Raw genomic sequence first — 25,131 nt, 5'->3', positions numbered from 1 at the left:
CAGAAAACATTAGAAATTTATTCTGTGGAGCTCAATGGAACTAAAGATGTCAATCAGACAGACCAGGGAGATGACAAGAAATTCAAGGAGATGAAGAACAAGGACTCAGAACCCAATAAGGGTCATGAGAAAGAAGAGCTTAAGAAAGAGCTTGATCTGGTCAGTCCCCCGACGGCGAAAGGGCCTGGTGTCCCCTGCCACTGAGAACTTGTCTCTATAACCTCCCTCTCTCTGATAAAGAAAAACTGGGCCTCGATAGCTTGGGATACACTGGAAGGCTTCCAACTTCCTTGTTTGTTTGTTGTCAAGAGTGTGATAATATCTTTCCTCCTCCTGTCCTGTCCTCCTGTGTCCTCCGGTCACCACTCATCCTTGTTGCCAAATGCCTGTGCTCTGGTTGGAGGCCGTCCCAGACAGGACAGGGAGCTAAAGCCTCTGTTGTTAAGTCCAAGAGGCAGAAACCATCCCTCTCCTTCTCAGCTGCTTTCTTGAGATATAAATACCTATGTGCCAGTCTTCCGTGGGCAAGTAAAAGTATTTGAGTTACAGCCTCCAAAGATGGAAAACCGAAGCCATAGGCCTTGTGAGGCTTTATGTGTTCCTGGAAAAACAGCTCCAGGGGTAGAAATACTGGACCTGACCAGGCTCAATCTAAGTCCTTTTCTAGGAATGAGCTGTAACTGGGCACAAACAAGCTAGCTCCATGGAAACCACCCCTGTCCCCACTCTCCCCATATAAAATGGGAACTAGTTTGCAAGGTCTGTGAGGGGAAAATGAGCTATGTATTTTAAGTAAGTCTCTCTGAAGGAAGGACTTTGGGTTATTAAACCTGACCTCTTACAAGCTGCCCTGGATGTGAATGTTAAGATACCCTTTCAGGAAAGCTAAAGAGAGTCTGAGATTCAGCTAGATTATCCCTGCAGTCTGTAGGCAGACCTCATAGCCCAGTGCTTGCTGGGCTACCATTGGACTGATGTAACTAGCTCCTTCAGGCTAGGCTGCCTATTGTTCCCTACTCAGAAACTTGGCATGGTGAGAGCCTCATGAGCAATCTACAAATCTTACAAACTGGAGCTGTTTAACTTTCCTGGGGAGCTTGTGAAACATTTAACAGCGTGCTGCTAGGCTGTCGTGTGTGTGTAGCGTGATAGACAGCTCAGACGTTGGACTGGCCTAAGTTTAAGTCTCAATGTGACTGATATCCATTCTCCTATTTCCACTCACCTTTAACCCTAGCACTTAGAAGGCTAAGGTGAAGGGATCGTGAGTTCGAGGCCAGATAGGGCTACATTCTGAGACCTGATTAAAGAGGTAAGGGGAGGATGCCTATCTGTTGGGGTTGTGGAGAGGATTAAGTGAAATAGGTCAGGGCCAAGAGCAGTGCTAGAGAACACACAAAAAAGAATTATTATGTCCTGTGTGTCTCTAGCATTTAAAACATGCCTTAAGATTGCTGCTTCACTATACCTCTATTCTCTCATAAGCCTGCTAATTTTAAATTTTTGTTTATATCTAACTATATTCTCTTTGGAGACAGGATCTTGCTGTGAGGTTCAGATTGACCTGGTACTTGATATGTGGCCCAGCTGGCCTTGAGCTTGCAATACTCTTGTGCGGGCCTCCTAAGTCCTGAGATTCCAGGCATCAGACATCATGCTCAGCTCTCCCCCTATAATTATGATGGGAATTTTTTCTTGGAGTACTTTCAATACTGTATAGAAAAATCATTCCCACGCTATTAGCCCATTTTTTTTTTCTGCTTTGTTGTAAAAAAGGAGCCTCTTGTCCTCCCTCCACTCTCTCAAGCTTCTTGCAAAAGTCCTGCAGTTTGTGACATGATGCTTGGATGCCATTGAACCTTGATCTCTGTGGCAAAATAGAGCCTTGGAACTAACCCTTCTGAATGAAGAGCCTGTGCCACCCCAATTCTTAGGAGCACTGAGAGCATCTATGGTCACAGCCTGACTCTACTCTCCCTTCCTTCCTGATCTCATCCCATGGGTACTTTGGGCTTGCCAATCACCTTCAGCCAGTCTTAGCATCGAGCTCTGAGTGAAGCATCCAACGATCTCATAGATACAAGATGAGGATGCCAGGGCTTGCATGAGGTCATTGCATTGCTCAAAGAAACCAAGGACAGGGCCTGAGTGTCAATGGCAAGTGCAGTATGTGCTCACAGGGGTGGAGGACAGGGATTCAAGACAAGGGTCTCCTGCACCGGAACCTCTACTCCCTGCACAGCCTTCTCTGCTTCTCACCAACCTTCTTGGCCCTTTCTGTCTGTGCTACTTCCAAAGCTTTCAAAGTGGGTCAAAGTTGGGGTGGAGTCTTTTGGAATGAGGCCATTTACTCCCTTTCCTTCTGTGAATTCCAGGATGACCACAGACTCAGTAATACAGAACTGGAACAGAAATACAGTACAAACATCATTCGGGTAAGTCATCAGGGGACCGATCGTCTGGGGGACAAGCATCCTGACTATATGAGGAAGAAAGCTGGCTTGCGTAGGCTGTGGGTGACTTAGAGCCACACCTGTGAAACTGTCCATTTTCTGGATCTTGAGATAAGCAACTCAGGCTGCTGGAGCTGGCGTGTCTGACCCAAGGCCCCAACCAGGTCCTTTCACTGAGCTTGATGCCCAGGCATAGAACAAAGGAGCTGTGGTCCCCAGAACGATACATTACCTTCCTCAAAGTTATAGCCAGAAGCCGCTTATGAAGTAAAATGGTGCATGTAACTTTTTTTATTGGTGGCTGGGGAGGCCATTGCTAGAAAGGACCCAGAGCCTCCATCTCAGAGCCCAAGGTACCAGAGCACACTGCACACCCATGGGACTTTACAAATTCCTCACTACACAATATTGCTTCCTTCTATGAATTCAAATTCAAGTTTGATTTCAAAAGTTTAAGCCTCTTTTTAAAAAGCATTTATTTATTATTTATATTTTGTGAGTGTTTTTACTGCATATGTACACCACTTACATGCAGTACCTGCAGAGGCCAGAGGAGGGCATTAGGTCCCTTGGAACTGTTAGAGATGGTTGTGTATCACCACAGGGGTGCTAGCCCAGGTCCTCTGAAAGAGCAACACGTGATTTTAACCACTGAACTATCTCTCTAGCCCAAGTTTGAACTCCTTGACAGGGTTTCATTAGTTCAAATGAAAACAAGAAAAAAAAAAAAACCTTACTATGTGGTTCACACTGAACTGGCAATGAGAATAGGTAGGTAATCCTATCATTGACAGAATCTGTGAGAGCAGAAGGCTGGCTGTAATATTAGAAATATCTCTAGAATTGCCTTGTAAATTTTCAATGGTTACTGAAAAAAGGAGTTCTGGAAAAAAGAGGCAAGGTGAAAGGCAATGATGAGTTAGTAGCTCAGCATCCAGCTTTGCAACAAATATTTAAGCCACTACCTAGCGAAAGCATTAGATCCTAGAGCAGACTCCAAAATTAACAAAAAAAAAGAGAGATTGCCTCTAGCTTACACATAATTAGGAAGAAAAGATATGCACATGATATGGTCTAAGATAGAGAGTTTGTGCGGGTACAATGGCACATGTGTGTTTCAAAGCACTTGGGAGGCTGAGGCAGGATTGCAAGTTCAAGGTCAGTATGGGTTATAGGTCAGTGTCACAAAATAAAAAGTAAAAAGAGGGTTGGCTAAGATGTAGAAGACTTTCCAAGATCTGAGTGTAAGCCCCAGCACAGTTTCCAAAATATGAAATATTTATTGGAGACAGATGTTTAACCTGATTTAAATATTTTGAAATGTATACAGATTAAATAACACATGGTACCCCACCAATAAAAACAAAAGTAATCTTTGTCCAAAAAAAAATTTTTTAAGTGGGAATTGGGAGAGGGCCCTGGGCAGTTGACAAAACATGAAGACCAACTGTTTGTTTCTCTATGTGTTTTTCTTGGCTTTTTCAGGGTCTCTCCAGCATCAAAGCTACAGAACTCCTGGCTCGGGATGGGCCCAATGCCCTTACACCTCCCAAGCAAACTCCAGAGATTATCAAGTTCCTCAAGCAGATGGTCGGGGGTTTCTCCATCCTTCTGTGGATAGGTGCCATCTTGTGTTGGATCGCATATGTGATCCAGTATGTCAGTGATTCTGCATCCCTTGACAGTGTAAGCAACCATCCTGGGCTCCACTTTGTTACAAGGAGAAGCAGTCACTAAGCACTAAGCAAGGCTCTCAATGAGCACAGTGCTAGGCTAAAGCTATTCTACCACCCATCAGGCAGTGGTGAACAAAGGGAAATCAGGAATTCTCCGAGCTGTGAAACAAATGATATTTCATTTTCTGATGATATAAGTGTGAATTTTAGAATACAGACAAAACGCCTATTCTATAATGGAGCGGGGCAATAATGAAGTATTTCTGGAACTCTCTTTCCTCAAAGCTAATCTCTCTCCTTTTCCCATGGAGGGCAGTTATACTGGCTCATACCACAGAACTGATCTGGCTGATACCTTGCTAAGAGAAAGAAACCAGCTGCCAAAAGCTAGGTGTTGTAGGAGGTCATTGATGTTAAATACCACATAGGCTCAGCTTTGGAGGGCACATCCATGGTCCCCAGGCTGGGCACAAGAGCAAAGAGTGATCGATTGCCAGGGAACATGAGTGACAAGAAGTGTTAGATCTCAGATTGGGGTGGGGGCTTGGATGTGTATCTGTACAAAACAAGATATCTTAATGTTAACACAAAATTTGTTTCCTTCATATAAATGTCCCATCTTTATTGGCTGCGGGTAATTCTTGGTATTGCTTTTAGCAGCTCTGTATTTGTGACTGGTCACATGAGATCAGGCAGGACTTTTGCACTTTGGTGTCACATTGGTAGTCAGACTAGACTGTTTCAGCGTAGGGGTTGTTGGGTTAGAGATTGCTACCCCTATCTGTTTCTCTGACTGCTACCTCTCCTCCCCACCCAGGTCTACTTGGGCGCCATACTTATCCTGGTTGTTATTTTAACGGGGATTTTTGCTTATTATCAAGAAGCCAAAAGCACCAACATCATGGCCAGCTTTAGTAAGATGATCCCCCAGGTGAGTAGGAGCCTCCCAGCTCTGGTCTCTCCCTGAATTCTGGGTAAGGAGGCAGCCCTGGCCCCACTCCTTGCTATCTGTCATATCTTGGGCAAATTACTTCTGAATAATGTCTCTGAATCCTAGTTCATCACAGGGTTGAGGGGGTCACAGGGCTAAAGCGAGATCGAGGGAAATGCTCCGTCCAGGGAAAAGCAGGACAGAACATTAGTCATTGTACAATGTATGTGTTCTGAACCACTTTGGACAGTCACTCAGATGGTTCTTGAATATTGCTCACTGACAGTCAAGGAGATCCATCCAATCTACTCTATTTGTGACTGTATTTCGCTTTCAGAGCTTGTTGCCCTAAATGTTCCTGTGGGAACCAAGTGCCCCTTTCTCCTCCCAGGAACCATTGTATCTATAGCTAGGAAACCTCTTTGGCCCCAGATGACAGAACCACCAGATAGAAGGGAAGATTCTGGATACAAGAGATGCTTCCTGTAGCACCAAGAAAGAAGCAGGGTACTCCCTCATTAAAGTTCCCCCATCTCAGGGGACTAGAGTTATGGCTCAGTGGTGCAGAGCACTGACCACTCTTCCAGAGGATCCAGGTTTAATTCCCAGCACCCACATGGCAGTTCACAACTGTCTGTAACTCCAGTTCCAGGGGACCCAACACCAATAAATATTAAATAAATAAATAATTTCCCCATCTCATATCTGCCAGGCAACGGTAGACTTTTCTGGTTCTAACTACAGACCTCGAAAAAAATTAGTTCTTGACACCCCCATGTGAATCAGTCTTCAGTTTTTAGCCTCACCACTCTGACAGCCAGGGGTCCCGAGGCTGTCACTCTGGGGTTTCGTAGGTGCAGACGGTGGAAAGGCAAGTGTGCTCCCCAGGGGCTTAGGCTGCCATGACTTCCTTCCACAGCAAGCTCTTGTCATCCGAGATTCAGAAAAGAAGATCATTCCTGCAGAGCAGCTGGTGGTGGGGGATGTAGTGGAGATTAAAGGAGGAGACCAGATCCCTGCAGACATCAGACTAGTGTTTTCCCAAGGATGCAAAGTGAGTATCCAGGAGCATCTTCCTCAAGGAGCCTGCTGGGAGGTAGCAGGCACTCTCTCCCCACTAAGGAAAAAGTAGGGGTTCACATAGCTGATTTTGAATTACTTTTGAACTTTCTTTCAGGTAGATAATTCCTCTCTCACTGGGGAATCTGAGCCCCAGGCTCGTTCCACTGAGTTTACCCATGAAAATCCCTTGGAAACAAAGAACATAGGCTTCTATTCCACAACGTGCCTGGAAGGTAAGGCCAGTTGGCTCTCGGGGATGCTTGTCTCACTTGCATCAACTCTCTCTGGGGCCCAGGTTTTTCGTCTCTCCAGTCCCTTGCTGTAAAGCTTTTCCCAGAAGAAATTCAGAATTGAGGGGACCAGAGAACCAATGGTAACCCTTGCGTTGTTGTGTGCTGGCTCACTGTGCAGGCCACCAGAGAGGGCTGTGAGCAGAAAGCCTGGAGCGAAATGTTTTCTTTCCCTGTAGGCACGGCAACTGGCATTGTCATCAACACAGGCGACCGCACCATCATTGGTCGCATAGCCTCCTTGGCTTCCGGTGTTGGAAGTGAGAAGACTCCCATTGCAATTGAGATCGAGCACTTCGTCCATATCGTGGCAGGCGTGGCTGTGTCCATTGGCGTCATTTTCTTCATCATCGCCGTGTGCATGAAGTACTATGTCCTTGACGCCATCATCTTCCTCATCAGCATCATTGTGGCCAATGTACCCGAGGGCCTCCTGGCCACTGTCACCGTGAGTTTATGCTGCTAGGTAGCCTGCATGGCCAGCACCCCACCCCACCCCCACACTCTTGGCACCTACAGCTGTGGCTGCAGAGCCACTCCTTCTCCCATCTACAGAGCAGCGCACACACACACACACACACACACACACACACACACACCAGAGACTACCATAGGACATTCTGAATAGATGATTTCATTTAAAAAAATTGTACTGTTTCTAATATCTGGATACATTGTCCTTGAAACTAAATTTTCAGATCTAGCTTAATTCACATAGGTTGTTTCACCCCCTTAACGTCTAGAGAAGATGAGCTTTTAACCCCCGTTTATAGAATTTCTGGAAGCAATACATTCCTCTGATTTATTTTCTAAAACCCCCTCTCTCCATACCTTCTCTTTATGAAGGCATTAACTCCTTCCTTACCTAGCCTCAAACTAAGCCATGGCTCTCCTGCCTTCTTTTACCCAGGTCCATCTAATTCAGTCCTAGACAGAAGCTCCCTCCTCCCCAAGCTGCTGTGCAGGCCCGTGGGGTAGGGCAGGGGGCTCACATGCTAGTCATGTAACGACACGAGTGACGGCCGAGCACTGTCCAGGCCAAAGACAGGAGAAGAATGCTGTTGAGTTCCAGGTCTCACTCCCTGGTTTTGTTTTGCTTTGTTTTGGGGTTCTGAAGATTGAACCCAGCACCTCCTGAATGCTAGGCAAGCAATTTACCACACCCCAGCTATCTGAGCTCTCTTTTGAGTTGTGTGAATTCCAACCATAGCTCCACGGCCTGTCTTAGCTGCCTGCGGACTTCTGGAGCACTTTCTTCAAAGAAGAGACGAAGTGTTCTATAGTTAATCTTTTTTAAGATTATAGTTAATAGAGCTTTGGGGTGGCTTTCAACTCACTAATCCAGACTTCTTATCATTGTAATATCGCCTCTGGTCTAACTGTATCCTGCTCTCTCCCAAAAGTCAGTCCCAGGTACCAGAGTTCAAACTGATTGTCCTCAAGGTATCTTTCTCCCCATCTTGCCAGGTCACCCTGTCACTGACAGCAAAGAGAATGGCTAAGAAGAACTGCCTGGTCAAGAACCTGGAGGCAGTGGAGACCCTCGGCTCCACTTCCATCATCTGTTCAGACAAGACGGGGACCCTGACGCAGAACAGAATGACTGTGGCTCATTTGTGGTTTGACAATCAGATCTTTGTGGCAGATACAAGCGAAAACCAAACAAGTGAGTTTTGTGGGGCCTTCTAGCCCAAAGACAGGAACCGAGCCAAAGGGCTGGCTGAGTCTCTGGTCTTAAATGAAGGATGTGACTCGGCCAGGGCAGGCCCAGCACCCACACTAACCACTGTTCTTTTTCTGTTCTAGGACAAGCCTTTGACCAAAGTTCTGGGACGTGGGCTTCTTTGTCCAAAATAATAACACTGTGTAACCGAGCGGAGTTCAGGCCAGGCCAGGAAAGTGTCCCCATCATGAAGGTAAAGCTATCGCCATCATTATAAAGACACGTTGGTCACTCTCCACTGTGTCCAGCCTGGCTTCCAGTCAATAGGATGTCAAAATGGTTCTGTTGACATAGTCATTCTGCTTGTCTTTGGGCCAAAGGTTTGGGAAATTATCTTGATTTTTCTTCTATCTAATGAACCACAAAGGCCTCCCATTCTTGGATTGAAATACACACAACCTCATGCTTCTATGATCATCAGTACCTCACATCTCAATTGCCAAGCCACCCCTCACTGGCCTCCGAGCTTTTTATCCTTCCCCTCCATTCTTTTCATTTGCCACCAATTTTCCTTAAACACTGATTGATCACCTAGCTTTGCTTGGTTTTTCTCTGTGAGTTCCTGTTTTCTGGTACTTGAATCTTGACCACAGACAGTGTTTCAGGAACCCCCATATCTTGCCATACACACCTGTACTTCCACTTATGGCAATCTGCTTTCTAGAAAGACTTTTCTTCCCATCATCTATCTGTCTCCTATTCACCTAGGCCATAGCTCAGGAAGCCCCCATTCCCTAGAGCTCCCATTAGCGCAGACTTCCCTAGTGCCTGTAGGTGGCACCATTGGTCTGTGTTCTTACCATGGTCCTGGCTCAGTCACTGAGAGTCCTGTGACCTTGTCTCTTCCACTGCTCAACCCCTATTGGTTGGTGTGCTACACGCAAGTTGGTTCATCAAAAACAGTCTCAAAAATGCAAATCAAAACAACAATGAGATTCCATCTTACACCTGTAAGAATGGCCAAGATCAAAAGCACTGATGACAACTTATGCTGGAGAGGTTGTGGGGTAAAGGGAACACTCCCGCATTGCTGGTGGGAGGGCAAGCTGGTACAGCCCCTTTGGTTGTCAGTGTGGTGATTCCTCAGAAAATTAGGAAACAACCTTCCTCAAGACCCAGCAATACCACTTTTGGGTATATATCCAAAGGATGCTCAATCATGCAACAAGGGCATGTGCTCAACTATGTTCATAGCAGCATTGTTTGTCATAGCCAGAACCTAGAAACAACCTAAATGCCCCTCGACCGAAGAATGGATAAGGAAAATGTGGTACATTTACACAATGGAGTACTATACAACAGAGAAAAATAACGACATCTTAAAATTAGCAGGCAAATGGATGGAGCTAGAAAACAATATATTGAGTGAGGTAACCCAGACCCAGAAAGACAATTATCATATGTACTCACTCATAAGTTATTTTTAAACATAAAATAAAGAAAATCGGCCTACAAATCACAATCCCAGAGAAATTAGACAACAATGAGGACACTAAGAGAGACATACATGGACCTAATCTACATGGGAAGTAGAAAAAGACAAGATCTGAGTAAATTGGGAGCGTGGGGACCTTGAAAGAGGGTTGAAGGGGAGGGGAGAGGCAGGGAGGGGAGCAGAGAAAAATGTAGAGCTCAATAAAATCAATTTTTTAAAAATAGTCTCCAAGCCGGGCGGTGGTGGTGCACTCCTTTAATCCCAGCACTCGGGAGGCAGAGGCAGGCTGATCTCTGAGTTCGAGGCCAGCCTGGTCTACAAGAGCTAGTTCCAGGACAGGCTCTAGAAACTACAGGGAAACCCTGTCTCGAAGAAAAAAAAACAAAAAAAAAATAGTCTCCAAAGTTCTAGGTGATGAGCTGCAAACGTTTCTGTCTTTTGATCCCCAGAGAACTGTGGTCGGAGACGCCTCTGAAACTGCTCTTCTAAAGTTCTCAGAGGTTGTTTTGGGTGACGTGATGGACATCAGAAAAAGGAACCACAAAGTAGCCGAAATTCCCTTTAATTCTACCAACAAATTTCAGGTGAGTTTTCCTTCCCAACTGGCAATATTTGTTTGTCACAAGAACAACACAATCCGTTGTATTCCAGACCATCCCTGAGTTCAAAAGACCTTGGCAGAGTGCGAGGTATATGAGCATCTGGTCAACTCAGGTCAGGTTGGCCAGTGTTGTCGTTGTCGTTGTCCTCCTCCTCTTCCTCGTCTTTTAATAACCAAGAAAAGATAGAAAGCCAACCTTGAAGTAGGGTAGAGAAACAAAGGCAAAGAGCTTCTTAAGGTCTACTGTTCCTAAGAATAGTCCATGTGTCCTACATGCAAGCCCACACAGAGAGAGGGAGCGAGAGGCTCAGAGCACTCTCTGAATACATAGCACTGATGTCATATTAGAAGTAGAAGTCGTCTAGAGATTCTTTAAGGATTGTGGGAAAGTGTGCTTACATCCTGTGTAAACACTATGTCTTGTAATATATTGGGTATGAGGAACACCTTCTATTTTAATATTCTTGGGCACTGGAGCCAATCTCCTAAGGACCTAAGAACCAACTAAATAAATCAAATACTTTATTTACTTTATCTAATTTAACCCTTATAACTAATCTATAAGGTAGGACCAGTGAATCCGATTTATGGAGTAGGAATAGAACACTTGGGATGTGTTGAGATCACAGTCTCACGGTGTTTACGTGGCACCAGCCAGTTTTGACAGTCTCTAGAATCTACAGAGTCTACTGCACAGATTCATAAATGTCAAACAGGCCACATGAAGCAAGCTTGCCTGAGACTGCCCTGGAAGAAGACAAGCCCTTCTGAGGACCAGTCAAATGTTTTATTTTATTTAGGGTTTTATTCCTGCTCTTTTTTCATTGCTAGGGTCCTCTTTTCTGCCCACTGCTCAGGAAGAACATGGCCATCATTGCCTAGTGGCCTTGAACCACTACATCAATGGCCAGTAATCAATCATGTCTATCCTCTTCAATTCAGGCCAACAAGTTGCCTGCACAGTGGGATTTCCTACAGAATCCCATGCTGAGCTGAGGGGTATGGCTTTGACTTTGAGTAATAATAAAGTGTAGTCATGCTAGATGATGTCATCATTGTGTGAGCAGGATATGTGCCACCACACCTGGCTCTAGAGCTTTTCTTTGTGGTTCTGGGGATTGAACTGTGGTGTGTGTGTGGGGGGGGGGGTGGATGTCTCACATGTGTTAGGCAAGTTCTGCCACTGAGCTCAGCCCCTACTGTCCAAAAACTGAAGTGATAATAGTAATAACAGGAAGCTCCTTGGTTTGGTTAGATTGAGTTGGGTTGAGTTCTGCTGGTTAATTGGTTGGCTTTATGTCTTTTCTTGGTCACTGGAAAAAAAAAAAAAGGAAAGTGGCAAACCTATTTTCTATCTTTTTTAAAAAAAATATACATTTCTGATAACTCAGTGTCTAGCAACTATTGATTTGGAATCAACTGCTAATCCCAAAGTTGTGGCAATTTTCTTTATATCTTATTTTCTCCAAAAAGATTTCAAAATCTTCCTGTCCTTGAGTATCTGACTCAATGGTAGAGTGCTTGCCCAAAGCCTGGGTTTAATTCCCAGCATGATAGATAGATAGATAGATAGATAGATAGATAGATAGATAGATAGATAGATAGATAGACAGACACCAAGTCTCTCTGAAATTATTTTGTGTGCTGAGGTAGGGTCGGTTGTGTCTGTCTGTCTGTTTGACTGTAGGTGGTACCCACATAAAGTGCAGATTTAACCATTTGATTATTATATATGATGATCTATACATATTTTATTAGGATGATTATCTTAACAGGCTGATTCTAGAAGTAGGCTTGCTGGATCAAGAATATTTGTGTTAGACTTGTGAACTCTGATGCATCACTGGTTTCTAAAGGCTGCTTGCAATAGTGCCTTCTTCCTCTTCGAATTTCCACCATTTTCCCTTATGTCCAGAGAGTAAAGCTAGACCCATCCTGAGACAGAGAGGCACAGGAATTCCTCCTGGCCTTAGCAGCTCAGCATCTGCAAGTGACTGCTCAAGGCTGGGGAGATGTCTCAGTGAGCAAAGCGCTTGCCTGGCAAACACAAGAACCTGAGTTTGATTACAGAACTCATATGCAAAAGCTGGGTTGGGGAAGCAGAGTCAGACAAATCTCTGGAATTTACTGGCCAACCAGTCTGGCCAATGGGCAAACTCCAAGTCAGTGAGTGACCCTCAAAAAACAAGGTGGATGGCACCAAGGAACAAGACCCAAGTTTGTTCTCTACCTTTTATACACACACACACACACATAGGTATGTACACCTGAACACACATATGCACCCAGACATATACATATGTGTATGCACATACAAAAGATGGCTGCTCACCACTAGCAGGGAGAGGTGAGATGAGAACTCTCACAATACCTCTGTCCATCAGTTGTTGGGCCAAGGGGTGCATCTGGCCTCCTCAAAGGGCCTTAAAGGGCTAGTGTCTGCTTGAAATGAAAGCTGAGCCCAGTGTGAGTTCCAGCTCAGCATGCCCCTGTGTCACCCAAATCTAGGTGTTAGCGTTTTAATTAGTTACAAAGGATGGCCATTCTGGGGGTGCCATGAGTCTTCCTCTTCTTTTACCCTCTGAGGGCAAACTGAAAGAATGAAAATGTTTTCCCTGCCTGTCCCATTGCTAATTGGAAGAACCACGGCAAAGATGCCATATCTAACTGGCCCAATCCATGCCCTCCCAGCTCTCCATACACGAGACAGAGGACCCTAACGACAAGCGCTTCCTCATGGTGATGAAGGGAGCCCCTGAGAGGATCTTAGAGAAGTGCAGCACCATCATGATCAACGGCCGGGAGCAGCCGCTGGACAAGGGCTCTGCCGATGCCTTCCACACAGCCTACATGGAGCTGGGAGGCCTAGGCGAGCGTGTGTTGGGTAAGCATGGCAGAACATCTGTGTTCATCTCCTGAGAGGCATGAAGATCTCCCATTAACCAGCAGAGTAGCCATGGCAACACAAGGATCATATAAAGCATATGAGGGGCTGGAGTGTAGTTCAGTGGTGCTGCATTTGCCTAACCTGTGTGAGGTCCTGGGTTCAATCCCCAGCAGTGAGGAAAAAAGAAAAACACAAAAATAAGAGAGAAGCGTGTAAAAGATTGCTGTAAGATTTCACTGGGAGGAATGGGGTTCATTCCAGACATAGTCAGGGACTTTAGAGAAGTCACATTTTAAATTGGGCCTTGAGTTGCAGTATTTGGGTAGAAGGAAGGGAAAGAATCCACGTGAGACAACTGCAAAAGGCTAAGAGGAGGAAGAAAGGAATATCTTTATGCACACAGTGAAGCCAGTGGTCTACGCAGTGCTGTAGGATGGATGAGAGGGAGGAGGTGCAGGAAACAGAATTAGGGAGAGAGATTGGGGCCATCACAGAGTTCTTAAATATGTGCTGAGGACCTGGAGTTTTGTCTTACGGTTAGGGGGAGTACTGAAAGTTTTGCCACAACTGTGAGCTGGTCAGTCACAGCCAGGGTTGGTTGTGGGTCATCCTTGCTGGAGGCAGCAAGAGGAGAAGACACTGGGCTCCTTAAAAGGTGGCTGCTTTCATTTCACAGAACAAGGGAAGGGTAGGTATTGGATACAAGCAAGGTGGTGGGAGCATGAAGAAGGGTCAGGTGATGGCGCTTTGTGAACCAGCAGATAAGACCCAGCAACTCCTTAGAAGGGAATGGTGACTTCAGGAATGTTTACTTATCTCAGTTTACGAGTAGGGGAAAGGTAACAAAGGAACTGAGACAGGAAATATTGGAGGTGGAAGGAACTTTAGCAATTCCACTACTGAAGCGGTATGATGGGCAGTGTGTTCCACTATCAGAAGCACGGGTTGACTGAATGGCACCTATTCAGAATTGCAGAACCATGAATTCACTGCCCAGGGTTGATGATAAGGTTCATTAAACACCATAAAAGTGCTTGCCACTTGCTTCGGAATCTGTAGAATGTGTGTTTCCACAGGATATTTGAGTTTGTACAGTAGATAAAATGTGTAAATGAGATGCTAACGATTTAAACCCACCCTACATAACCCACAGCACCAGGCAATCTTTTCAAAGAAAGATTGGCCCCCAACTGGCCAGAGTCGCTCTAGGAACTTCCTGTTTGACCTCTAGGCCTGGTTAGTGAGATGTAGTAAGCAGTGAGCCATGGTGATGATTATTTGCTGTAAAAACAGATGCAAGTCACATGATCTGGGAGTTCTATCAAACGCAGGAATGCTTTTGACCTCCACCCCAGAGAAAAGGATGGCTCTACCCGGTTACTCCTAGTCTTAGCTTAATTAGGGCTGAATTTTCTACCACTCCCCCAAAGACCCAGGGTTGTTTCTTTCCGTGTGCTTGTTTATTTTCCTGAAATGGTTTCCTCACTCCAGCCTTCGTTCCTTAGAAAACACCATGCTCTGTTCTGACGAGCAGCTCTATGCTGCGGTCCGTATCATGTTTAATGTCTTCAGTTGTTAGTCTCACCACTAACCAGAGACATCTTCAGAAGTAAAGCATGTCTCACTGGACTTATCTTGGTTGTTACATCTCTAGAGCACAGCATAGAACACCTGACAGGCACACAGGACATTACTTTTGGATGGAACTGGGTGAAGTAGGTCTTTCTCTAAAAACATGCATTATGGAATTGAAGGGATTAAACAACTGTTGGTACACACTATATATTGGTAAAATAGTAAAGGACTGAGTGTGTATCATCATGTTATCTCCTTCCTGCTTTCGGCTCAGACCTAGCCTCTCACACATGCTAAACATGTCCTCCACCACCAAACCACACAACAACAACCCCAACTCTTCATCCTCTGTCACACTTAACCCTGGTTTCACTAACTCCAACGTGATTGCCCCTTCCAGGTTTCTGCCACCTCTACCTGCCAGCAGATGAGTTTCCCCAAACCTACCCATTTGATGTAGACACCATAAACTTTCCCACTTCCAACCTCTGCTTTGTGGGGCTTCTGTCCATGATCGATCCCCCTCGGTCCACTGTCCCAGATGCAGTCACCAAGTGTCGGAGTGCAGGGATCAAGGTGAGTGTTCTTTTCCTCGCTATCTATATATTATATCTCTTTCTAAGAAAATCACCATGGGAGTCTTTAGCTCTCTTCAAGCGAACATCGTAATTCTCAACTTGGACCTCTTCCTTCACTCTGCTAAGACCTCGGTAACTGTCCTCAAAAAGCAAAACAGTGTCTGTGTGGGATGAACCAACACAGTACCTACAGAGAGAAGAACTTGCCAGTGCTGTGAATTAGACCTTATATTATTCTGGACTAGGATAGATAATAATAGGTTTTAATACTTTATTTTCCATAATCCATTTGTCTTCATGATATGGAAGTTAAACATGAATTTTATTACTGTGTTAGCATTAAGAAAGACTGTTAAAGCAGCAAGAGACTGTCTCTAGGAGACACCTATAGACCCTTTTACAAAAGAAATTATAACAAAGGGGACGGCTTCTTCTGGGGGGGGGGGATATGAAAGAAGCCAGGACAAAAGGGAGTCCAGACAGGACCAGTGCCTTCTTCAGAAACAGTGGCGTCTGAGATCCAGAATTTCCCATGAGCAAAACCACAGCACTCTCTAGGTCCTTTGAGAGTAGGCAGTATCTTAGTAAATATTGATCTATAACCCCTACTTAGCCAGCAAAGCCATTACCCACGGGTTTCTGTGTTCTGTGTCCTAGGTTATTATGGTTACAGGTGATCATCCTATCACAGCCAAAGCCATTGCCAAGAGCGTAGGAATCATATCAGCCAACAACGAGACAGTGGAAGACATCGCAAAACACCGCAGTATTCCTGTGGAGCAAGTCAACAAAAGGTAACCACAGAACCAATGGAGCAGAACGTCAAGTTCTTACCAACGGGGCCCTGCTGACTCTAAAGAGTTTTGCTAGTGGGATCAAATTACCCTTTTGACTAATGCCCTCTCAGACTAGAACTATGTTGGCTAGATTTATAATTTACATTCATTTGTTAGTTGAAAATTTTATTGAGTATCTGGTTCATGACAAGCACTGCATTGCTATCCTGGTCTGGTATTTCAAAATTCAGTGAAGTAAAGCTGGGTATAGCTTAACAATAAGCTATGTCCTAGATAAAGTGTAATTTTATTGTTGCTGAATATACAAGAGTGTGTCCAAAGAAATTAGGATAGCATCACTAGGCAAGACGATCTTATGGGTCCTGCATCATTGACTAAAACTATTGTACAGCACAGGACAGAGATCTGCAAACTTCATGCCTCAGCTTAGAAGAGAAAAACAAAGAGCAGATGAAATCACTTGCTATTGATCCAGCTGTAGGATTAAGGATATTGAGAATCCTGGTTTTACACATCTTAGGTATTTGTTTGCATATTCAGTTGACTTCATAACATGTAGCCATGCAAACATACTCTGCTTTTCTACTTGTCAGAATGGAAGCTTTATTCTGTCAATCATGTCTGTCTTCTGCTCATGCATTCACATATTCACTTACCTATTAATTCTTTCAACACTTAGTTGTTGCCTTCAAGCTATATGCCAGACTTTATGCCAGACACTAGAACACTGTCCCACCAGTGAGAAACTTTCCATCTGCGAAGGAGGGACATGGAGAATGGTTTAATGAGGAGACACACAGGGAAGGAGCTGCCTAGACCTGGAATGACATAATGAGTCAAAGACTTCAGAGTGGTGGGTCAAATAAAACGTCACCAGTTGGACCATCTTTCATGCATCCAGGGAGAAAGGAAAGAACAAAGACCTAGATTACCTAAGCACTTAGGCCTGGCAGGAACACATAGCTGCCAGGTGATAATAATTACTAGGTAGGGTACAACAGTGACAGCCTCTGGGCACAGCAACAATTGCCCAAAACCAAGCCTTGCCATCACTCCTTTGTATAAATAAACACCCTCTGCCAAAACTGGGATGGGGCCCATTTATTTGTTTAGAACAGTCAGTAAGAGGCCGACATTTTTATGGCAGTCACCACACTGACCAGGAGGGAAATGGATTATTTATTTATTTGGTTTGTTAGTTTACTTTGTCAAACCCAGACTAGTGCTCTGTCACAAAGCCACGTGACATCCCCAGCACAAGTGCACACTTTTTGTCAATATTTTTATTTATCCGCTTCGTCAGCTCTGGCTCCATAGCCACACATTCGAGCAGCTGTAAGGAAGGAAATACCTTTCCTTCTTATCTTGCCTTGATACGCTTTTTGAAAATACATTTTCATTAGTTCTTTGAGAATGTGCATACAATGTATTTTGAGCATATTTGCTCCCCCTTCTCCCCACCTCCTCCCAGATCCACCCCACACATCCTCTTTCAACTTCTTTAATGTTGAGTTCAATTTGTGCTACCAAAGAGCTAGAATTCTAGTATTTGATATCAACAAGAAAAACAAATATGAAAAACTGCAAACTTACAAGACATAAAAACAAATAAGGCGCCGGGCGGTGGTGGCGCACGCCTTTAATCCCAGCACTCGGGAGGCAGAGGCAGGTGGATCTCTGTGAGTTCAAGGCCAGCCTGGTCTACAAGAGTTAGTTCCAGGACAGGCTCTAAAAAAGCTGCAGAGAAACCCTGTCTTGAAAAACCAAAAAAAAAAAAAAAAAAACAAAAAAACAAAATAAGGCATGCAATGTTTTGTTTCTACCTTACGTAAGCTGAGATTCGAAGGCTAAAACATGAATTATTAGTTAAGGGACACACAAGTGAGAAACGCCCATTCCTTGGAAGGGAGACAAGCATAGAGACCTTAAGGTAGTGGAAGCATTAGCGCCTCAGAACCCAAAGAGGCCACTGGGTGGGAGAGGAGAACCCAAGACACTAGGAAGGTCAGCAGCTCAAACTTCACTTGACCTTGTCTGCCACATTTGACCTTTAAGGCTGCACTTGGCCTTATTGGCAAGCCAATAGGGATCCTGGGGTCTGCTTAGGGACTAGCTAGGACTCTGATGAAGAGTTCATCAGAGGAGTAGCACATTTTATCTGTATAATCAAGAGTCCCCAGAGCAACAATTCTCAAACGGGGGGTTGAAACCCCTTTGGGGCTTGAACGCCCCTTTCACAGGGGTCACCTAAGGCCACCAGAAAATACAGATATTTACGTTATCATTCATAGCAGTAGCAAAATTAGAGTTATGAAGTAACAGTTGAGGGGGGCGGTTACCACAACATGAGGAACTGTATTAAAGGGTTTCAGCATTAGGAAGGTTGTGAACCACGGCCCAAGAGCCTTATTTTTATAGTCAGTGGGTAATGGTTGTGCTCCAAGACTTCAGTAAACTATTCTCCCAACTTAGCACACTGTACACAGTGGGCTTCTATAAACCCGAAACGACAAAAAGGCACCTTATCTATGTGTATAGGCATAAGGGGAGTCTAGACACCAGAACATAAGAACAGGGTTTGTGTGAGTTTGTTCTGTGTTGCTGGCAACCAGACCCAGGGCTTAGTGAATACTTCAGCAAGCTTTTTATCTCTGAGCTCTGCACTCATTCCAAAGAGGCGATTTTCTGCTCTTCCTTGTGTAGTAAAGCATTGCCCCAGGGAATCACCATTTCTTACCCATTTCTAGAAGGAAAAGGCTAGTTGACATTTTATTCCCATTATTATAGAATAATAGGAAATGGTCTCCTGTTTTAGCCTCTACAATACTTTGAAAAACAGAAACCGTGCACAGAACTGGCCTTTGGTTTCACCCTGTCTCTTCTGGCCTTCCTAGAGAAGCAAAAGCCGCTGTGGTGACGGGCATGGAACTGAAGGACATGACCCCAGAACAACTGGATGACCTTTTAACCAACTACCAGGAAATCGTATTCGCCCGGACATCGCCCCAGCAGAAGTTGATCATCGTGGAGGGCTGCCAGAGGCAGGTGTGTCAGCAGCAGCTCTCTGATGATTGGAAAGGCCTGGCTACCCACGGGAAGTGCGGAGCAGATATTGGGAGGACTGGCGTTCTTTTCACCTCTGAGATCACCCCAGAGCCATGCAGTCTCTGTCTTTCTTTACTATATCACAAGAACATGGGCTCTGATGGAGAAGCCATTCAAGCTCTTGCCACTGTGGTAGAATACAGATACAGAGAGATTTCTAAATGTAAATATATGTAACAAAGGAAGTGAGATGTAAGAAATGGTCGTTCCTTCATAACTATGGGGAATTAGTTTCTGGAACTCCTACAAGTACAAAACACACCATTGCTCGAGTTGTATTTATAAAATTATCTAATATTTGTATAGAGTGTATTCACATTCCATGTATTTTAAATCATCTTCAGATGATTCATAGTACCTAGTATAAAGTCAGTGCTGCATAAACACCAGATAGTCCAGATTGCTTGGAGGAATTAATGTCAAGAAAATCTGTGCATGTTCACTATACAGGCAATTTTCTTTTAGCAATATTTCCCATTTTCTCTCTCTCTCTCTCTCTCTCTCTCTCTCTCTCTCTCTCTCTCTCTCTCTCTCTCTCTTTTTCTCTCCTTATGTTTACTGAGACAAGATTTCCCTGTGTATCCCAGGCTGGCTTCAAACTCACAATCTTCCTGCCTCGACTTTTCATGCACTGTAAGCATAAGCAAGCATATGCCACCACAGTCGGTTTGGTTTTGTTTTCCAAAATTTTTCTAAATTTGGGTGGTTGGATCTGTACATCCAGAACCCATCAATATGTACGGCTGACCCTGTGAAACACCTCTTTTTGTTTGGGAATGTGAGCTGGAGTTTTTGTTTTAATTTTTTCATTTGCATAGTCTGTGTCAGAGCTTCTAAGATTGTCCGTCTTTATCTTTCCTTTCCCAAAAGACCTTCATTTTGGCTCCAGTAGTTCTCCAGCCTCAAGACAAGAGGCTTCCTGGTGGACCCGTGGTCTCCCCACTTGTCTCATTCCTGTTTTCTCACCGGGTCCCCACAGGATGCCGTTGTAGCTGTGACAGGTGATGGCGTGAATGACTCTCCAGCCCTCAAGAAGGCAGACATCGGGATTGCTATGGGCATAGCAGGTTCTGACGCAGCTAAAAATGCAGCGGACATGGTCTTGCTAGATGACAACTTTGCGTCTATAGTCACAGGGGTGGAGGAAGGTGAGTAAGGTTTCAGGGTGCCCTCCTGATAGCCGGGTTTCCTGGGGGACTTAGCAGCAAGTCCTATAAAGAGACACATCTTCCCTAGGTCGCCTGATCTTTGACAACCTGAAGAAAACCATTGCCTATACCCTGACCAAGAACATCGCTGAGCTCTGCCCCTTTTTGATCTACATCGTTGCTGGGCTTCCCCTGCCCATTGGCACCATTACGATCCTATTCATCGACCTGGGCACAGACATTGTAAGTGGCACTAAAAGATCTGGTAATAACCCCAGGGATATAAAGATCATACCTGTTGCCTCCAAGAGCCACATGATGGACAAAATCAATGCTTCTCATACGTCTGTACCATGGGGCCATTTTTCCATCTTTAGTGAGCTTCCACGTGACACTTATTCTGTGGGTCCACAGACCATGCTTCCCAGCAATAGACTAGAGATATCTGTCAAGTGTTTGGAAATGAAATTATTTCACTCCAGAATAAGACTTTTAAGATAAGAATCAGGGCTAGGGATTGAGCTCAGTGGGCTTGATCTCCAGTACTGATTTTTTTTTTCTTTTAAAGATATGGTTTTGGCTCTCTCAAAGGATATGCCTTCATCGGATTCAACTCCTATGGTTTGGAGAAGCAATCACACAATAATACTCTGGGGATGAGGAAGTACCTTGAGGTGACAGCCCACAGTCACCCCATGCTAAGTTAGAAGTCAGTGAACTGGAAGGGCCTCACTAAACACACAATGAAATAGTGGACTTGGTTTTTGCTGTTGTTTGGAGGACCTGTGAGAGCACCACTATTCTGCCACATTGCTCTGTGGTCTGGACACATGCCAAAGGGGAAGGACGACATTTTATGTTATGACGGGCTCTTATTTAGAATTGCCAGGTGGTTTAAAAAAGCAGATAGACATTTTTTTTAACCCAGGACCTCGCTTGTGCCTCTAGTTAGCATCATGGTGCCACTGACCACACCCTCAGCCCCAAAACACAGACTGATTTTTTTAAAGATGGAGGCTTGTAAATCCCATGCAGGCAATGCACCCTTGTTATCTGCACCCTGGATGCACCCCCATTCCCCACTCATTTGCTCCCACCTCTGGTCCCCCCTTGCTCACTGTCACTCTCCTTCCAGAGTTCCGTTTCATGGGGTCTCTCCTTCTCTAGATTCCCTCCATTGCCTTGGCCTATGAGAAAGCTGAGAGTGACATCATGAACAGGAAACCTCGCCACAAAAAGAAAGACAGACTGGTGAACCAGCAGCTTGCTGTCTACTCTTACCTGCACATTGGTATGAGGAGGGTGTATCATCGTTGGCCATCCCCCTACCCGTGGCTCTTTATGCAAGAGCCCCCCAAATAATACATTCCAGTCCTAGGCAGGGGAGGAGGACGGCTTAGAAGAACACGAGAACAAGGTGGCCCTCTGGGCCCAACACAGCACTCACATCTGGATCTTTGACTTTTTCAGGTCTCATGCAAGCCCTGGGTGCTTTCCTCGTCTATTTCACTGTGTATGCACAGCAGGGCTTTTGGCCCACCTCTCTCATCAACCTGAGGGTAGCCTGGGAAACAGATGATATAAATGACTTGGAAGACAGCTATGGGCAGGAATGGGTGAGTCAAGAGTCCTTCCACCACCCGGCCCTCCTCTCTTCTCACCCCACCCATCCTGTCATTGAACCTCCACTCCCCTGAATGGTCTTGATGAGACAGCCTTGGATGCTACTTGGTTAATAAGTCTGGAAGACCTTGGGTGACAATGGGGTCCTTTGGGAAGACACCTCGTCTCTCAAACTCACTTTGCATTAGTTCGACAGTTGGTGTGGAAGTGTAACCAAGCCAACCCCCACAATGGGTAACATAAGCTAGTGTCTTTCCCTTACCGTCTATTCAAAGAGAATGTCTCTCTGAACACAAGGAGACAGTCTACGCTGAATCTGGATGAAGTAGGGAAAGAGGGTCAGATTTCAGTTTTCCTCTGGCAGGGTTCTCATGGTCTCATCCATCTCTACCTCTTGACAGACAAGGTATCAGAGAAAATACCTAGAATACACAGGTTATACGGCTTTCTTTGTTGCCATCATGATCCAACAAATTGCAGATCTGATCATCAGGAAAACCCGGAGGAATTCCATCTTCCAGCAGGGGCTCTTCAGGTACCTCCATGTCTGACCTCGGGGTAATGAATCTGTCATGTGGGGATTCTCAGGACCCTCTAGCAGCCCACATCTGTACTATATGAGGTGTTGACGTAGACTGTGGCACCGTCTTCTGGGTGCATGACCACAGACATGGAAATTCCACATCTGTTTGCTTCCATGTGTTTTCCAGAAATAAAGTCATCTGGGTGGGGATCGCCTCACAGATCATTGTGGCACTGATCCTGTCCTACGGTCTCGGGAGTGTCACAGCCCTGAGTTTCACCATGCTCAGGTGAGTTGCCCTTCAGTGGGATTGCGTAGGATGCCAGCTTCTACTCTGAGCTATCACAATCTGAATAAACGCAAGAGTTCCCATGGGCTCTTCCTCCAATCTTCCCAACGAGATTAAATGGACCCACAAGCTATGGAAACCCATTCCCTTGACCTTCCTATTTCCCAAAGGAAAAAGAAAGGCATTTTCCAGGCCTAACTGGGCCATCGCCACTCTCCTCCTCAAAGGCCAATGCTGCTTTCAGCAGTCCTATCTTGGGTTAAGTAAGGCCTGTCTTGTGTGATGTAACATATTTTCTATTTCTAGTGAGGCAAGGAAAATTAAGAGAAAACCCCCGCCCCTGCCTCCGCTATTGGCCAGGGTCTGGGTTATCTCCTTGGACAAGCCAGGGCTCACTTTCCTCCTTTGGTTTCCAGGGCTCAGTACTGGTTTGTGGCTGTGCCGCACGCCATTTTGATTTGGGTGTATGACGAGATGCGAAAACTCTTCATCAGGCTCTACCCTGGAAGTGAGTATTGAGGAAAATGAATTACGTTTTTGTTTTGCTGAGCTGGAAACCAGACCAGCTGTGCAGGGCAAGCTCCTGGTCAATGAAGGGCACCCCCATGACTGCTAGTGCTTGTACACTGCCTCCCACAGGCTATTTCTGATTTACCCTTCTCTACCTCCACAGGCTGGTGGGATAAGAACATGTATTATTGAGACCATGTCGCTCACAGGTCTCGCAGCGGCATGTCAGAGATGTTCTTCTTCATGTCTGGCTACTCCCTAGGAGGCTTCTGCACAATGTGAACGCTATCAAATCCCCTACAAGAGGGACTCTCCTACAGAAAACTGTATGAAGCATACATTATGTTTTGTATTTTAAAGCTGAGATTTAACTGTTTATATAGAATTTTTGTCTCTATGTCTGCCTCCTTATTTTAAAATTATGTGAAATTCAGATAGCAGCACAGGGAAGAATGTATTTATATGTATATAAAACTCACTGTGTAAAATAACTTTGTATGGTCAAGGTGTGTGCTGGATCTGCCTTAAGCTAGGATATAATTCCTCAAGTCTCACTTTCTTGTCTTTCTTTTTGTTTTTTTTGTTTTTTGAGACAGGGTTTCTCTGTGTAGCCCTGGTTGTCCTGGAACTCACTATCTAGACCAGGCTGGTCTCGAACTCAGACATCCACCTGCCTCTGCCTCCTGAGTGCTGGGGTTCAAGGCATGCGCCACCACCACTTTTCTTAGGCCTCACTTTCTTAACCTTATAGGGGCCTAACAAACCCTCCTAAATCTACCCAACACACTTTTTGCTTGCTGGAATTTAAATCAGCAGAGGGTACCTGTGACTTAAATAGTGATATTTATTTCTGGTAAAATATTGCCAAGCACTCACCAGTGATCATTTTATGTCAGTCGTGGTTTTGTGTTGTAACTGTTAGGTGTGTTTATGTGTGACATGTATAACTATGTTGACAGACCCAGTGGTACCTTGTTTTTAAGTAAAAGATGTTTTATAAAGCGAAGTGTCATTGTGGTATTATAATTTGAGGGTGCTTTTAGAATGCAGCACACAGGACACAAGAAGATGAAATGTGATTTCCATTTTGATTTTGGATTTGTTGTTGGTTGCATTTGTTGGGTTGGGTGGATGGTGTTAATCCCAAAAAACCACTACCATAGTTTAAAGTCAAATTTGAAGTAAGCTTTAATTAAATACTGGCTGGGTAGATTGACTCTGGCCAGGTCCATCTCTGGTTTCCAAGAAACAAACAAACAAAAAAATGGCCCCGAGTCAAGTTTTGCAGTGGATTGAGTATTTCCCATCAGGTCCTATCAGGGGCAAGCATACATCCTGGTGTGTTTCCTGCCTGTGAACCTCCAGCCCACATGATTAAGCACATCTGGTGCAGATGGGTCAAACAAGCTTGTTTAGGAGTGAAAACACGTGTCTTGTCATCTCCCATAAACAACAACCTTGGGCAAGGGGCTGGCAGATTAGAGGCATTTTTTTTTTGGTTTCATGGCTCTCTTAGGTACAGTAATTAAAACTTAAGATGTAACTTTGGCTCTCACAGTGGTTTTGTTCTTGCTTTCATTTGCCCATTGACAATCTGCGAGTGTGGAGCTTTCCTTCCGAACTCTTTCATCACCGTCCCTCCGTCAGGATTCCTTTCGCAGCAGCACATTAGAGAGAGCTGGTTTCCCAACCTCTCTATCACTTGCTGATTTGATGGAACTGATGGTGCTCACTTCCAGTGGGGTGCGGTATCTGCTGCTCCTGCTGCTGGCTGTGGACCACAGCTCTGGAAAAGGCAATAGGAAACCTAGTGCCATGTGTGCTCAGGGGACACACTTAGGAACCTGAAAGAAGCGAGGGCTGCTGTTTGTGACTGTCCTCTGAGCCCAATAGCCCCTTCTTCAGGAGTTCAGATGTGTGGATTA

General features: G+C 45.0%; 1 protein-coding gene across 1 annotated transcript; it reads left to right on the top strand.

The window, feature by feature from the left end:
- On the top strand, positions 1–23,398 carry Atp12a (ATPase H+/K+ transporting non-gastric alpha2 subunit). Its single transcript, XM_038310193.1, has 22 exons — positions 1–159; positions 2,376–2,435; positions 3,939–4,139; positions 4,947–5,060; positions 5,980–6,114; positions 6,238–6,355; positions 6,592–6,860; positions 7,880–8,078; positions 8,219–8,328; positions 10,020–10,154; positions 12,863–13,055; positions 15,034–15,209; positions 15,869–16,005; positions 18,903–19,053; positions 20,093–20,261; positions 20,350–20,504; positions 21,429–21,552; positions 21,732–21,877; positions 22,286–22,419; positions 22,595–22,696; positions 23,113–23,204; positions 23,370–23,398. The coding sequence occupies exons 1-22, from the start codon at positions 91–93 to the stop codon at positions 23,396–23,398; spliced, it is 3,018 nt and encodes a 1,005-aa protein (XP_038166121.1). The 5' UTR covers positions 1–90.
- Positions 23,399–25,131: the final 1,733 nt, after the last annotated feature.

This window comes from Arvicola amphibius, chromosome 13 (assembly GCF_903992535.2).
Source record: "Arvicola amphibius chromosome 13, mArvAmp1.2, whole genome shotgun sequence".
In the NCBI taxonomy this organism is placed as follows: Eukaryota; Metazoa; Chordata; class Mammalia; order Rodentia; family Cricetidae; genus Arvicola; species Arvicola amphibius.
This window is presented reverse-complemented; position numbering and strand designations above follow the sequence as displayed.

Coding starts and splice junctions, on each gene's coding strand:
- Atp12a (XM_038310193.1), top strand. CDS start 91: ATGAAGAACAAGGACTCAGAACCCAATAAGGGTCATGAGAAAGAAGAG. Junction 15,210..15,868: donor GTCGGAGTGCAGGGATCAAG/GTGAGTGTTCTT, acceptor TCTGTGTCCTAG/GTTATTATGGTTACAGGTGA. Junction 19,054..20,092: donor TGGAGGGCTGCCAGAGGCAG/GTGTGTCAGCAG, acceptor GGGTCCCCACAG/GATGCCGTTGTAGCTGTGAC.